This window comes from Pterocles gutturalis, unplaced genomic scaffold, assembly GCF_000699245.1.
Source record: "Pterocles gutturalis isolate BGI_N339 unplaced genomic scaffold, ASM69924v1 scaffold38176, whole genome shotgun sequence".
Lineage (NCBI taxonomy): Eukaryota > Metazoa > Chordata > Aves > Pterocliformes > Pteroclidae > Pterocles > Pterocles gutturalis.
Genome location: NW_010099107.1, coordinates 1 through 16341, shown reverse-complemented (window position 1 = coordinate 16341; position 16341 = coordinate 1). Strand labels below are relative to the sequence as shown.

Here is a 16341-nt window from a genome sequence, read left to right as displayed (position 1 = left end):
TTTAAATTGTTCTAGAAACTATTGACTTATGAACACTAAAAACAATTTTAAAAGAATTCTCAATATGTGCTCCAATTCAGCAAAATACTTATGAATGCGTTTAATGTATCTGATTTGTAAGCATAAGAGTAGCCCCATTAATTGCAATTAGGCAGCTGTTTTAAGTACCCTGTCAAATCCATGGTTAACCCAGAACAGGATGGTACCACGATTTCTGCCTAAACTCAATTACAAAGGACATTTATAAATGCATTAATGTACTACTTAATTGCTTATGAAATTGTCAACTACACTTTCAGCTAACAAGCTTGTTTATAACAAAGTCCTGCCAAACTAAAATACCATGTATGAAAAAAATACTCCTCTTATGAAAACTGCAGTGTAGCACTCCAGTTTTTTAAGCACTCTTGGAACTAGCACAATGCTTCACTGTATACACTGTGCAATACCTCTGTATTTTCTTCTGAAATAGGATTCTAGGATTTACTAGATTTTTTGCTTAAAATAAAGGATACCCCAAAATGAGGCTTTGTTGAATTAATGATTTTTCTAATTAAAAAAGAACACCATCTCTACCTTCAAAACATCTGTATCTCGGACATGAAACAACAAAATATTTTACCTTTATAGGCTTTAGCAGATAAGGAGCACGATGAAGCCACTGCAGAGGAAGATGAGAATGAAAATGAAGATGTTGAAGCTATACTTGAAGAAGAGTTTTTAGAAGAAGAAGAAGAAGAAGAAGAAGAAGAAGAGGCTGACGAAGAACAGGAGACTGATGCTGTTGATCGCATACAAAATGAAATTACAGAAAAGTTTGATTCAGAAATAGACAGTTTACAAAGTGTACAGGTACCTATTCTACTGATTATTTTGTTAAATCCCATGATGCAAGAAGACTTTTCAGTTCTGTCAAATTTAAAAGTCACAGTGCTTAAACAATCATGCTGCTGTACTCATGATCTAAATATGTGAGCAAGATGAAGGCTGTAGTGAGAAGGTATATACTTTAAAATAAGACTAATATTGTGGGGAAAAAAACAAAGGAAACTTTTGGGTAGACCAACACAGTCTTGGGGTCCTTATTTCCTTTTTGATAGGTCAGTTGAAGCAGGCGAACAAACCAGAGAGTCACAAATATATGAACAGCGTTTCAAAATAATTTTTAAGGCAAAACTCTGATTAGAAAACTCTAATTTTTTTTAGCAAGTTCTTAGCAACATAATTTTCTTGAAATCAGTGCAATTACCTATGGTGAGGTAACCTCATCTGACTGCAACGTTAATGTCCACATCTAAGGCAGTAAATAGACTGGTGCCATTTGTTTACTATATACGAAGCATCTTGCTTCAGGAGGAAATTAATCGTGATTTAGAAGAAACTCTATCCACTGACCAGACAGAAAGTTTACAGAAGTAGATAGCCAAGACATAGATGTAAGATCTGCAAAATTAATCCAACCTTTACCAACACCATAAGAGAGAATGAATCAAGGTTCACTTTATTTTAATAGTTAATGGATTGAATGACAGATGAACCAAAAATAAACTCCTAACATTCCTAACAAGAAAGTGTAAGCTGTGTGGAAAAGATTAATGTTTTGTGCTCAGAGATTCACCTTTCAATTAATTTTGGAAGAAGGCGATTTGAAAGTAGACTCAACTTTCAAAAGTGATCATAAAATGCCATCATTTTGTTGAACTATTCAATCATGTATCCCAATGATAATCACAAAAATAATTTTAAGGTTTCTGAATGACGCTCGTGGCTAATTTAACTTTTCTGAGTATAAACTGAATTTGCAAAATAGAATTAGAAAGAATTTAGGATAACACCTATGGGAAACAAGAAACAAGAAATCCTGGTAACAGCGTTAGCTCTTTACATCATGTTTCAAGTTAAAGCTAGTGGAACACTGTAGTTCTTGGAGCATTTTCCTCTCTGTCACTTGAGAGCACACAATTTGTTGCCTTAGTAAACTGATAAAAAAATTTATCAGAAAAGGAACAGGCAATTAAGAGAGTCAGCAACTTTTTCTTTCTCTCAAGTACATAAATCTCAGTAACAAGAGAGGTGCCTATTGTTTTAGAATTTGTTATTATATTTAGTTCTGCTTCTGATAGTAAGTGGAAGGAACCCAGACTGTGGATCTATATAGATATTACATGTAAATTGAGGAATTACACAGAAGTATCATATAATAGAATTACATATTGGGACTAGATGCTACTAATATCCCCTAGTTACAGCTTATTCAATATTTTTCCCATTATTTTTTTAATTCCAATAACATATATGCCTTTATAAATACCTTTAAATAACTTAAAATATTTCTGATTCTTATTCAAGACCCCCCTTACTGTTCTCAGATTCTTAATTGTTGGTCTGCTTTGACATTGTGGAATCTTAGTCTTTTATGGAAAAATAAATTATGACATTAAAACACATCAGCACTTGTAAAAGTATTAGGCTGCTAGGAAAAACTCTGGAGAAAATTGATTGTTTTTACATTTTAGTTGAATAAGCTGGGGAATAATAAGTCACCAGAGAGCAGCAATATTTTTAGAGAGCAACGAAATAAGCCATCCTAAATTGTTTGGAGTAGGGGAAGAATGATATTTATTTTTTTTTAATAAAATGCTTCTCAAGCTCTAGCTTTATCATAGTAGATTCCTCAAAGTTAACTGTCAAATTGTCCTTGGTTGTTTTTAATAGTATGATACTTAATAAAGGCTGGGTAATTCAAACTTCAATAGGCAGGAAGACCAATTTTCATCTCAAATCAAATTTTGCTGATTTATGGTGACTGAGAACATGCTCAAGAAATCCTTGGTACTTCAGAGAAAATATTTCTGTCAGTCATTATTAAAAATCTGATCTTGTTTATTATTCTAATATTTCATTATGTTTTCATTAACCAGGAAGAACTTGAAAAATTGTTAATACCACAAATCGAGATAAATGGAGGACGAAAGCCTCATATTGTATGCTACCAAGTATATAGCAAGATGAATTCTCTAATGGAAAATCGTGGAAGCATTTTTGAGAAATGTTATCCAATAAGTTTGCCACTTGCACAAAAGATGCTAGTTTTTTCATATAAATTTCCAAGTTCTTTCGGTCAGTGGGATCCAATCAAGGTAATGTTCTTAAACAGCTGAAGAATATTTTCAAGAAGTAATACTTTTTAAAAATATATTTCACATAAAAAAATATTATCAGACAGTAGCAACTAATACCAGAAATATTTAATGAAAACTACATTACTGAATCAAAATTATACCATTGAATATACGAAAAATTCAGCAAGCGTTGATAATAAGAGGTATTAGTCTTTTTAGTGTTGCAGCTAATTAAGGCTGAAAGGCATTTAGTAAAATCTGTTACATTAGCATTGGCAACACAATTAAAGGTGGCACTGAATCAGAGAGAAATTCTTAATGATACACAAAACACAGGACAACAGAGAAGGTCTTAACACCAGAAGCAGTGAAAAAAAACTGAAAGGATTTGGGGTTTGAATTTGTAAGAAGTCACACAGGTGGCCACCAACCCTAGCAGTGGCAAAAAAGCAAACCAACAAATGTTAAAGGTAAGTAATTCATCAGCACTAATTCTTTGTTGTCAGAATTTACAAATTTTGAAGAGCAACAAATCTACTTCCATAGTATTTTACTAGAGATCTGGAAAGTCAAGGTCAGAAAGTACTCATGTCTATCCCCAAAAGTGGGCTGATACAGTTTTATAGGTAGCAAGTGAAATGTTAGCAGGTAAATGTTTGTTTTTTATGCTAGAAATTAAAGGAAGATGGATTGTGAGTAAATGAGAAATAAAAAGGAGGACTGATTTAAAAAACCCAGGGAACAACATACAGGAAAAAACAAGTTCCTGAAGAAAACATACTTTGGCCTTCATTTTACTATGCTAATTAATCACATAACTTTTATTCCCTTTAGTATAGTCATCATGTTGGGTCTTCACCTGTTTCAGATCACATTTATCTTTCTTTAAAGTTGGCAATCAGAATTGTATACAGATCAGCTCTTATCATGGCTTTATATAATCAAAATACTCAAAATGTTTTAGGATGAGAATTGCCTTTTCCATGGCCACACCAAATTGGCATCTAATAATGTAGGGACATATTAACAGAAGTAGATATTTCTTCTCTTCCGTCATTTCCAATTACTGAACTCCAGCATATATGTTTAATTGTTATTAGTCCCTACACACTAGACCTTGCACTTTGTTTTATTAGATTTCACTACATTTTTGTCATTCCATTTCTCCAATTCATTCATTTATGCTGTAGTGGTTTTTTACCAACCAAAAAGTACAATTCAGTTAGAAGAAAGAAGTCATAAAAAGCTATTAGCTAAAATCGGAGTGGTGTGCTGACAGTGGAAATGTACATGCTGACAATAATGAAAGGGAAATAGGATCATTTTTAGGGTATTTTAGGACATAATAAAAATTATGAAATTGATTATGGACCGGAGGCTTTTTTTGTAGAAAGGCAGATAGAGTATATTCCAATTACTTTTAGATTAAATCGGGGGGCGGGGAGGGGGAACAGAAGTAGATATGCAACTGATTAGACAAGAAAAGTATAAAAATTATGAGCTGATGGAGGAATAGGAGCAGCTATACAGCAGAACAGATGCCCAACATCTTATAAATTGAGGGCAAACACCCTGAAATAACTTGATGCAGGAATAGGAAACTAAGAATTGGACAAGGGTCTGGCAAGGTAATGCCACACAGTAGAACAGTCCCATCTCTTCCTGTAACAACCAGATGAACTTATCCATATATTGCCCGACTCCTTCAAAGAATACTAATAGATTTGTCAAGTATGATTTCCCTCTATAAGAAGCTGAGTTGGCTCTTCGCCATTATTTCATATGTATGCCTGTAACTACGAGGTTTTTCACAGAATCACAGAATGCTAGAGATTGGAAGGGACCTCAAAAGATCTTCTAGTCCAATCCCCCTGCCGGAGCAGGACACCTAGATCAGATCACACAGGAACGCATCCAGGCGGGCTTTGAATGTCTCCAGAGAAGGAGACTCCACAACCTCTCTGGGCAGCCTGTTCCAGTGCTCTGTCACCCTCACTGTAAAGAAGTTTTTTCTCATATTCAAGTGGAACGTCCTATGTTCCAGCTTGAACTCATTTCCTTAATATATTTCAATTTGCTCTGTGCTGGGTCAGATTTACTGGACTATGTTTGCCAGGATCCATCCTGGAGGCCTTTTCAAACAATGGTCACTTTCTTTACCTTTGTTTTTTTGTGGAAGGAAGGCCAAACTAAGCAATAGGTTACACATTAGTCAGTAACAATTTCATTTCTGAGTCCCTTTAGAACTGTGAGGTGAATGCCATCTGGTCTGGGCAAGTTCTTCTACAGATGTCAACAGTTTGTTCTAAAACATCTTTTGTTGACACTTTAAGGCAGTTCCTGCAAGAAGGGCTGCAACAGGGACATGACTAAGTTCTTCCATACTGAACAGTGGTGCAAGGAATTCATTTAGCATTTCTGCAATTACCATTTCTGTCATTAGTGCTCTTCTTACATCGCAATGATCTATCAACACTACAGACTTTCTAGTGGGCTGTCTGATGTGTTTGAAAAGATTTCAATAGCAGTGTACGTATTTTACCAAAAGCTTTGTTTGCTTGCCTTGTTGTAGTTTTACACTTCATCATAATGTATTTATATTCTTTTCTGTTTTCTTCATTTGTATATGATTTCTGCTGACTACAATAGTCTCAGTGTATCTTCCACTGTCAGGCAGATTTATAGTTTTAATTCTGAGGAATAAAAGTATTCTCTTTATTCTTTGAAAATTAAAAAAAAAGTATTATGTTATAGCTCTCTGACTACGCTCTCTTGACGGACAGAAAGTGTTACGGTACCACCTACTGGAAATAGTGAATATTCCTCCTGTCTTCAATGTTCACTTCATCTTTTTGTACAAGAATTGCATACGTATGGAAGTTCCTCAGACTCAGACAAAATATTATGTCCATATGCATGAATTTCAGAATGCTTTGATGGTTTGTTTCATACAGTTGGTACTCCTCTACCTGCTTATAAAGCCACTTCTGCAGGACAGAGGGAGAGGTGGCTTTGTCAAACCTAATCAACTGCTTCCCATTTTGTATATGCTACAGCTAAGTGAAGGAGATGTAATCAAGCCACAACAAAGCCATGAAAACACAGTCTTTCCTGTAATCCATCGACAATATATTTACTTCTTTTCAAGCAAAGAAAATACAGAAATGTTTATGAAAAATCCCATCAAATATATTCGTCAGCCAAAACCTAAACTACCTGTGCCAGTTAAGATTGCAATCGTGGGACCTCCAAAATCTGGAAAGACTACAGGTAAGAGCCAGTATTATCTATAAAGCAAAACCTTCTCTAATGACTGAAGCGGTATCTGTCATTAATGCTATTAAAAAATCATAAACCATTAACATTGTGTCCTGGGTTAAGCAGAGACAGAGTTACCTTTCTTCATAATAGCTAGCAAGAGGCTCTGTTTTGGATTTGTGCTCAGAAGAAAGATGATAAAAAGTGATGTTTACAGTTGTCACCAGGACTTCAAGGTCCTTCAGCTTCCCTACTCCCCGCAGACAGGGGAGGGGGGCTGGGAGGGAACACAGCCTCAGATACTAGCCTAGGATTTGATCTCAGGTTCAGATTGAAATTTAGAATAGCCAATAATCTATTCCATAACATACACGTCATGCCCAGTATATAGGTGAGGACCCTCCGGAAGATTGTCCCTTTTGTTCCGGGTCCCTTTGGTTTCCGGATCTCTCTTGGCTCCGGATCATCTCACTCCAGGTGGCCGCTCTCCCAAGGCTCTCCTCCCCTTCCCCCCCCTCCACACCCCGGTCAGCTCTTGGTCTGGGACGCTCAGACTGTTATCTCCGTTCTGTGAGTACCTCCGGGAGCGGTGCACCCCCCGCCTGGGGGAATCGTGAGTGTGGTTTCGGGACTCTCCCTTCTCCGGGATCATTAGCCAGGAAAAGGCTGAGCCTTTGGTCATCAGGTAGGGGGGGTCGGGGGCCAGTATCACTGTGTATCACTCATTTGTATATTTGTGTATAGTATTATTTTCAATATTATTATAGTTTAGTTATTGAATTGTCCTTATCTCAACCCATGAGTCCTTTTTTCCCTTTACCCCTTTAACTCTCTCCCCTATCCTCGGATGGGGGGCAGGCAATTGTGTGAGTGGGTGTGTGGTTTTGGCCCCCAGCCAAGGGCTAACCCATCACACATTGTTGGTCTTCTTGCCTTTCTGGCTGGGCACAGAATCTTTTAGTTACATTGTCTAGTGTCTCATTTGACAGTCAGATACTTATGCATTGTCCATCTGAATTTTATCCCAGCTTCTTAACAAGTTAGTCACCCGGACTGGCCACTTAGAAAATCTGGACTTACACTATTTATACCACTTGGGTTTTTTCTGATTATTTTCTAATTGTTTATTTCTTTCACTCAATATGACAGAATGTAAAATGAAGACGTATTCATAGGATCAAGGACTAGAACCCAAAACTCCACATTCCCCAGTCTGTTTCCAAACTTCCAGATTAAAAACCCCCAAGATTTCTGTCTTTCTCCCCTCTCCTTCTTCCTCCATGACTCCTTCAGTCCACAGGTCTCTACCTTTCACTGGAGGAGGAGAAAATTCAGCTTACACCATGGCTTAAAGATTAGAATAGCGTGTTAGAAAAAAGAAGAGACAGGTCCAAATTACTGCATATTAAGAAGGAAATTTTAACCATATTTCTCATTTCCTGGATAAATGATCTAACTGCTAGACTGTTCTGTAAAATGGGCAGCAGTGGAAAAATAGTTTCTATGCTATTTGGTAATAATATTGACTATTGCTGCTGAGGTTTGTGCTGAATTCAACGCTGTTAGTGCACCTGGCACGCTCTGCACTTATGCAGAGGTTTGGGCCCTTTGGGGCCTAAGCAAGGTTAGGTACCTACAAAGACTATGGATTGGAAATGACCCAGAGAATGAGCTGAGCAGTTAGCATCTAAGACTAAGGACATACTTTAACAGACTGCTAGGCTGTGGTGTTGCTTACTTAAAAGTTGTGTGTGGAAATCAAAATGTTTTACAGTTGCCAAGAAATTTGCAAGTGTATATGGGTTACTGCGCCTGAGTATGGGAGATGCCATACGGCTAGTGTTAAACAATCAGCCAGAGACCGAGTTGGCACTTTCGTTAAAGCGGCATCTTCACAAAGGACTGACCGTACCTGATGAACTGGCCATCCAGGTTCTAGATGTGGCTCTGATGAATCACGTGTGTAATACCACCGGGTAAGAGTCTTGTCTGGGTTTCAGGGTTTTTTTCAAGACATGCCAATCCCTTCATAAGCAGTGATTCACACGTTATCACTGTAAAACAATTTCACTAAAACACATCAGTGGTTTATGCATTAAGAAAACAATCTGTACAAAATGAGGTTCTTCACATTACGCTGGGAAACCGGACTGAAGCATAATTTTCTGCAACTTTCAAATAATTATATTCTGGTAAATGCAAGTAATGTGCTTTTCTCAGTCAATAAGCCAATATTTTCTATTATTCTTTGAGAACTGCCATTTTAACTCTTTTATACCAACTCCAGTACCAGCTTGGACACATCTGATTCTCTTTGGTCATGCAGACTGGTTCAGTACTCAAAGTTTTTTCTGGTTTTGTTAACAACTGAAGTTATTAAGGAAGAATTTAAACCCATGAGTCTTTACACCTTATCCATATCTGATCTTGATTTCCTAGGCTCCTTTTCCACCATTGAAAAATCTTCCAAACTGGGCAGACTTTAAAAGCTTCCTGATCATGATTTCATGACACTCAACTCCTCTCCCCAAAAAGGAGAATTGTTACAGGGAAAGGCAATTCTGGAATAATATATGAAAATTATCTGAGCTTGAGATCAGAATTCTTTCAACTTTTCTTTCATGTTAAATACTGGAATATTGTTTCAGTATATTTTGCCCCAGTATTGCCTAATATGTGAAAAGCATTTCTTCAATATTATTTTAAAACCTTTTCAAGTATTGTAAATCATTTTACTTTTCACTTTGAAAACTACTCCTTCCAATCCATATGGAGATTTCCCATAGTTAAAATTACATTTCTGAATGATTGATGAGTCAGAATTTTAAAAGTCCACCATTTTTATAAGTCACAGCCATCCACTTACATTCCTATACCTTTTGCCCTTTGTGTATTTTCTTTACTCTTATTCTACCTTCTTGATTTTTTTTTAAATTGATTATAAATTCTTGGGAGTGAAGACTGTCTATCAAGTCTGGGCTCCAGCAACTTCATGGCATGGGCACAGACTTCTATCTCTATTGAGAATGTACTAGGAATATACATAGCCTTAATGGTTACAGAAACTGACTTCTTAGGAAAACTGTTTCTCTTTGTATGCAGAGTCGTAATTGATGGATATCCTGTAACAAGAAAACAAGTAAACCTCTTGGAATCAGCTAGGATAATTCCAGTGAAAATCTTTGAATTAGAAATGGATGCAAAGGAAGTGTTCAGAAGAGCACTGCTGGATAAGGAAAGCATGAATAGGTAGTGATGCTCCCTTGCAACAGTATTTTTATCCACATGATATTGTCATTTCTCTATTTATGTGCCTCAGTGTTGGACCCAGAGAGGCTGTATCTAAGCTGGTGCATAAGCCAGCTGTCCCCAAACTCCACATATGAAAAGACATGGGCACCAGTCCCTCTACACTCTAATGCTTTGTTTTCCATCGACCAGAAATGGAGACATAAGGAATATGTGGCATGTTCTGGCCAGATCCCCCGATTGCATGATTGAGATCACAGATGTGCGATGTTGTGCACCCACTGCTTGTTAAGTTAGTTTTAACGAAAGCGTACATCAGAAATGTTGCTAGTTCGCTCTGCTGATGAAGTTTATTATTCATCAATTCAATTATTATCATCATAAGGGAAATTATACTTCATCTAATAAGCTCTCTTGTAAGTCCTAATTGGAGTTCTTTTTAAAAGATGGAAACAATGTATATTTTAATAATGTATACAATTCATGAGTTAGTTACTCATCTAAACCTTTCAATTCAGCTCACTCCCTCCTTTGTTTTCCTAAGGAGATAAATATTCTGGTTAAGGAGCTGTTGGTTGTTTTTGAGGAAGAGCAGTAAGTAGTTTATAAATGGACAGAGAATTAAAAAGAACAGAACATTCACCTTAAAATTAAATTGTATAAGAACCTGGTTCTCATTAGAGGAAGTGCTTCTAAGAAGTTCCAGATAGCTTAGAGCATTATTGCATGTCTCTTTCATTTTGTCTTTTTATCAAGTAATCAGCACAATGCTTAATTGTTTACTGAAAGCCTAAAGACAATTTGCATTGCAAAAAAATTAGATTAATGCTGTCTTTTTAAAGTATTTGCTTTAAACTTTTCATTTGAAATATCAAACTAATTACATTTCATAAGGTTAAATACAGATCAAATGTGCAATACCAGATATTTCTGGAAGGTACAACTTACAGAGAAATAATTCCTATTAAAACAGAAGGGGTTTGGGGGGTTCTTGGCATAATTTAGATTAAGAACCAGAACAGGAAATGCTTCTATGTTCTAGTCAAAATACCTCTTCTGGTCTTGCATTATATTTTTAGAGGTCAGATGTATTATTTTCCTTTACGTATATGTAGATATGACAGTTTTCAAAATATATCCAAGGATTATGGCTACTTCTTGATTTCAGACAACACCATAATCCAAAATTAAGCCAGTTTTTCAACAAGAAATTGATTTCCCTTTTAAAAGTCTCATAGCATTTTGTCTAGGGTACCATTTAATGGTGTATTGGTTGTGTGTGTCAGTTAATATGTGCTCATATGTTCCAAATCCTTTACAAAATTATTGAGTTGTATTTGGGACATAAATAGCAAAAGTTTTGTTCTTTGTTTCTGAACATAACTGTCTGATCATAAATACGCTGCTTTTCACAAGTAACTGGCAACATTCTTAAGAAAGTTTTATTTCTCAAATATGTTCTACAGTTTCAGATAAGCAGAATTTTGTAAAAAGGACTTAAATGAACTCTATAATTTACACCTGAAATTTAATTAAATTATCTAATCTTCAGCCTCATATTAAACCAGTTTTGTTTTTCACTGTCTTCAGACCTCCCTACCCGGAACATGACAGCTCACAGATTCTAGCTATTAAAAATTCCTGCTATAAACAGCACATTGATGAAATTAGGACTTACTATACGAGGGAGCACCAGAATTGGTGTGTGATTGATGCCTTTCAGAGCAAGTGGTGGATCTGGAACAAAGTACTGCAGGAAGTTCAAGTGGTTGTTAAAGAAATCCAGATATACCTGGAAAGAATAAGAGAAGGTAAAAGAAAAATAAAGTTTCTCAGAATAATATTTGTTTCCTTAAGAAGCTGCAATGTAATGAGTGCATTTCAACTTCAACTTGCTTTGGATGAGGCCAATTCTTGGGCACGTACATGCCCTCAAATTCTTCGATCTCATCTGGAGAGATCTTGAAGAGAGCAACGACAAAACCAACTACAGGACAGTATGAGGCCGTCTTCCAAAGAAGAGGGTAATATAATACAGCTGAAAGAAGTCAGAGGTCTCATGGTCTATGGCAGGTTCCTCAACATTGGGTGATAAATCACAATGGGTACCCCAAAGTATACCAGGGGAACTATGACTCGCAACTTCACTTAAGTGTCAGTGGAGGAAGAAGGAAGGAAGGGGAAAATGTTCTAAGTTCAGAATTAAGGTTAAATATGTCATTGGAGTTAATTTCTGTGGTGTGGGAGGAAAACCACTTTAGGCTAAACTGGCACAGTTCCCACTTGAATGTGTCAACATTGGTCAGGATTAAATATGCCTTTTAAACATGCCTGTACAATTTGACTAGAATTCCTCTAAAGGGCAAACAGACTTCCTTACTTTATATCCACCTTTTGGTTTTAACTTTTACAGCTCTGCACCCTTCTGAAAAACTGCAGCCGTAAGCCAAAAAAAAATTAAAATATATTTAACTTTTTCATATCAAGCTTGAAAAACAAAGTTTTTAAATAGTTTGGGTTTTATATGACATTTTATTCAAGATTTTGAATATATTTCATCCAGATGGGCATTCATTTCAAAGCAATCATTTGCAAGACAGGGGTGAATAAATGTGAGGTTTTCATCACACCTTGTACTCTTTTTCACCAATGTAAAGAAATAAAATAATAGCTGAAACACTCCTTAGCAACACAAAGGAATAAAACAATCAATCAGAAATAAAACTGTCCCAGTGAAAACAGACTAATAAGTTAAACATACAGAGTATCCCACATTATTAATAATTATTACATTTCTTACGTGCTATATATTTTTTATTAAAATTAACTGGTAAAATGGGTTGCAACTTCATTTTAATATCAATCTGTAAAAATACTATTTTAACTGTCATTATTTCATATAATTTTCACATGACAAATTATCACGTCTTCTAAATGGTAACATTTCTGAATAGAAGTGTTTGATGTTTCTATGTCTTTCATTAATAAAACTTTATAATTAATTGGTTTTTATTAACAGGAAAAGCAGCTGGCATTGCTGATTTATGTATCACTCCCGAAGAGCTGCAGTATCGGCTGGGGGAGTTTGGACAGTACTGTCCCGTCAGCCTTGCAGAAAAGGGTGAATTGGTTGACTGCTCTGCAACGTCGTCATTGCAGTTTGCTGCAGAATTTCGAGGACACTATTATAAAATGGCTTCACAGGAACAACTGGACGTAAGTGTCAAAAAGCAGGTCAGGCGAGGATTACAGGAAAAGGGAATGTTGTTGCTTAGATTCTTTGATTCCATACAGAAACAAGCAGTATGTAATCTGAATTAGACTAGTGTATTTAGTATTCAAGCTTTTGTTCTGTATACTTCTGCTATCAAATGTCTAGGCAGACAAAAGGCAGCAGAGTCCATTCAAACCAAAGCTCCCCTTACAGATTGTCACAGATCGAACATGCATTTCAAAGCAACCATTTCCTCCTTTCTCCAGCTGTTTTGGGGAGACTGGGGGTAGAGAGGCTAATGATAGCAATGGATAGTGATAGATGGTGGGCGGATAGCGATGACTTCAACTGAGAGTCGGTTGGAAAAGAAATTACTTATCTGAGAGCAACAGCAGCACCAGCACACGAAGGGAGGTTTTGTAAAAGAACTAAGTATCTAAATTGCGTGATCCAGTCCTCTGGAGTTTGATTAAGTATCTTACAGTGTTCATTATAAAAACATTTATTTTTCTACAGAAATTCTTGAGCAGACCAGAGGTTTATGTGCCACCACTGGCACCTCACCCTCTCCCACCCCAAGAAATGCTACCAAAGAAACTGACTGCGGCAGAAGTGAAGGCGTTATTTCCTAGAAGTGCTGAAATGCAGGGATACTGTCCAGTCACTTACCTAGATGGAAAACAGAGGTACATCACTGCAGCCTTCAAAATATGAATGCTACTACATGTCCTATATTAACACATCAATGAGGAAAAACTTTCACAGTACTTTTTAATAATGTTCAGTGTTTGGTCAGGAAAATAAATTACAATTCTCTATGTTGTGCCTGTGGCTTTGGAAATCAAGTAAAATCACCTTTGGAAACGCAGATGGCTACAGGTTCTACAAGGATCTGTGTTGGTTTACAGTCTTTTGTGATGAAGACTGCTTGGATATAGTCTGAGTTTTCTCTATCATAGGCCTTCAAATGTCCAAAACCCTAGTAAATGCAAAACTAGCTATTACAATTTTTATGAGAGATCCATAAAGCTCCACCATAAAGTCCCACTGATGTCCTCAGTGTGCAGCAATTTCTCATCAAGGTAGAACTGTAATAGTCAATTCTGTGCTGTCCCTTCTTAAGCTCCTGAACACTAACTAGAGGAGCTCTAAAGAAGCACTATAAAAGCCCCGTAATAAGCAGATTTTGAGGCAGAGACTTTCTCAGATTTCAGGTCTTGTAACTGTCAGTCATGTGGTGGAAACTTGGATGATCCCATTGCTACTTTTTTTGTAGTTCCTATAAATTACCAGAAGGCTGCCAATAGCTCATTAATTTACATGGCACAAATGTTGTTTTACATTTCTTGTGAATTAATAGTCTTTCTTGCTCTGTCTCTTCAGATATGAAGCTTTGGTGCCTGGCAACATTGAGTATGCAGCAAAATATCAAGATAAGGTATATATTTTTGAAAGTGAAGAAAAACTTCTGAAGTTTATGAGGTGAATATGCTAACTGCATTTTAATCTTTATTCATGTCACGGTTTATACATCTTGGAAGCACTTACTTTTTATCTGGTTAGGTTACCAGAAAAGTACTGGAATCTGAAGCTTCCACGTAAACTGCCTCCAGTAAAGGAGCCCATACTACTCACTGCACTTCCCTTGGCTGGATACCTTGAACAGGCCAGTTTTTGCTTTTCTATTTTAAAACATGATTTTGCAATGTATAGTGTATCCCACTTAGTTTATTTTGTTTTTAATGTGAGTCTTATGTTTAGTAATAGATTAGATTAAATTAAAAATTGTGTACTTGCAATTGAGAGGAATTTTTTAAAAGCTCTAAAATAACAGATATTTGTAGTTTTAATTGAAAAAATACAAGTAAGACCATCAGCGGGGAATAGTAAACTACACTATTATATGATGGATTTTCTGACTCTTTTGTTTATCATATCTTGTAAAAGTACATTTTGCTTTGATTTTTAATACCAAGATAGACACAAGCTTATCTGGAATCATTTAAGGATAGTTGGTTACATTTTGAGACATTAATATGAAATAAAAAATGATTCATGGTCACTTCCCTACCTATTTTATATTATTTGTTATCTTCTACAATTCAGCAGCTTAGATATCATCCTATATTGTTAGATTTGCATGACAACAGGCTAAGGCTTTGAATACATTTTTGTTCTAGATTTCTGTAAAGGTCTTCTAAAACCGTTTTCTTTCTTTAGGGAGTAGCGACTTCTCTAATAAAAGCTCTGAATGAAGTAGGCTCCTTAAAGCCAAAGTTTCCATTCCTAAGCATAAAAGAAACTGCTCTGCTCTTTGTTGCCTGCCATTTAAAAGGTAGCGTATAAAATAATATGCTATAAAAATAATGAATTATATAAATGCAGTATATCATCTGATACAACACTGATAACCCATTTGTGTAGTTTTCTTATGTCTAACTTGGGAAAATACCACTATATACTGATTTAAGTAGACACTGCCAAGTTTCTTGGAAATGTGTAAGGACCAGGGAGGAAAATAAGGTTAATAGGATAGTTAGATAGGTAAGTGATCTCTCACAAATCATGAGACTTTAATGACATTTTATCACCAGCAACCTGATGGCCTTGAAAATATCTTTAACATGCACTGGTGGCGTTTTTGAAACAGAAAATAAAATTTTATAACCTAGGTGGTACTACATTTTAAACTAGTCATAGACAACCTCAATTGTCTTAAAAATTGAATAAAATTACTATAATAAAAGGCTGCTGAAATACTATCTGAGGAGTGGTTTAGGTGCCTGAATGCCTGCCTTTTGTCAACTGTACCAGGTGGTTGAGTAAAATCTATGAGCAAATCTTGTCTTGCAGATAACCTGAAGACAACTTTCCAATCATACACATCTCCAACAAGACATGAACTAAATATGCAAATAAGCAGTCCAATTGTACTGAAAACCAGCTTAAGTGCACATAGAACACCTGTCATTTTCAAGAAAAGCCCTTCTTTTGCACGGGTTCAGTACCAATACACTCAGTTACACAGTATGAAAAATAGACGCCTATGCAGACTTTTTAGATTTTAAAGTTTTTAGCACAGATAAATGAAATGTTATTTATCACTCTGCTTATTTGTGAAGTTACCTGGGAAGATCTCAATACTAATGTGATTCGGAGTATTAGTATGTTGAAAATTTTTAACCTTTTTTAATTTAATTGACAGTCCAATCAACCACCTTAGTTTCCCACACCAAAGATGAACAGTCCAAAATTAAAATTAGGTGGTTTGTACTTAGCCCACAAAATAAAGTAAAACATCTCATGGAGCTACCAGAGGTTAGGACTACTCCTTCACTGAGGAGTTGTTCAAGCTTTGTTTCCTGTTTTCATATCTGCTATCTTTTAAATTTTTGTTTGGTCCAAGATACCAGTTGCAGATAATAATCTTTAGAAGTTTGCCATCAGCTTGCATAGTGCCAGCTGGCAGGGTTTCAGGCCCGTGGTGTCCCCGCACAG

General features: G+C 36.1%; 1 protein-coding gene across 1 annotated transcript in view; it reads left to right on the top strand.

The window, feature by feature from the left end:
- Positions 1-15178, top strand: part of LOC104460577 (adenylate kinase 9-like) — a gene marked incomplete at both ends in the record, with an annotated part of 46847 nt that extends 31669 nt beyond the window's left edge. The window contains 11 exons of the mRNA XM_010075343.1: positions 631-852; positions 2922-3140; positions 6179-6392; positions 8155-8356; positions 9483-9629; positions 11220-11440; positions 12649-12845; positions 13360-13529; positions 14227-14325; positions 14407-14509; positions 15064-15178. Of these exons, the coding sequence (XP_010073645.1) occupies positions 631-852; positions 2922-3140; positions 6179-6392; positions 8155-8356; positions 9483-9629; positions 11220-11440; positions 12649-12845; positions 13360-13529; positions 14227-14325; positions 14407-14509; positions 15064-15178 (1909 nt within the window). The remainder of the gene's footprint in view (positions 1-630; positions 853-2921; positions 3141-6178; positions 6393-8154; positions 8357-9482; positions 9630-11219; positions 11441-12648; positions 12846-13359; positions 13530-14226; positions 14326-14406; positions 14510-15063) is intronic.
- Between the last annotated feature and the right edge of the window lie 1163 nt (positions 15179-16341).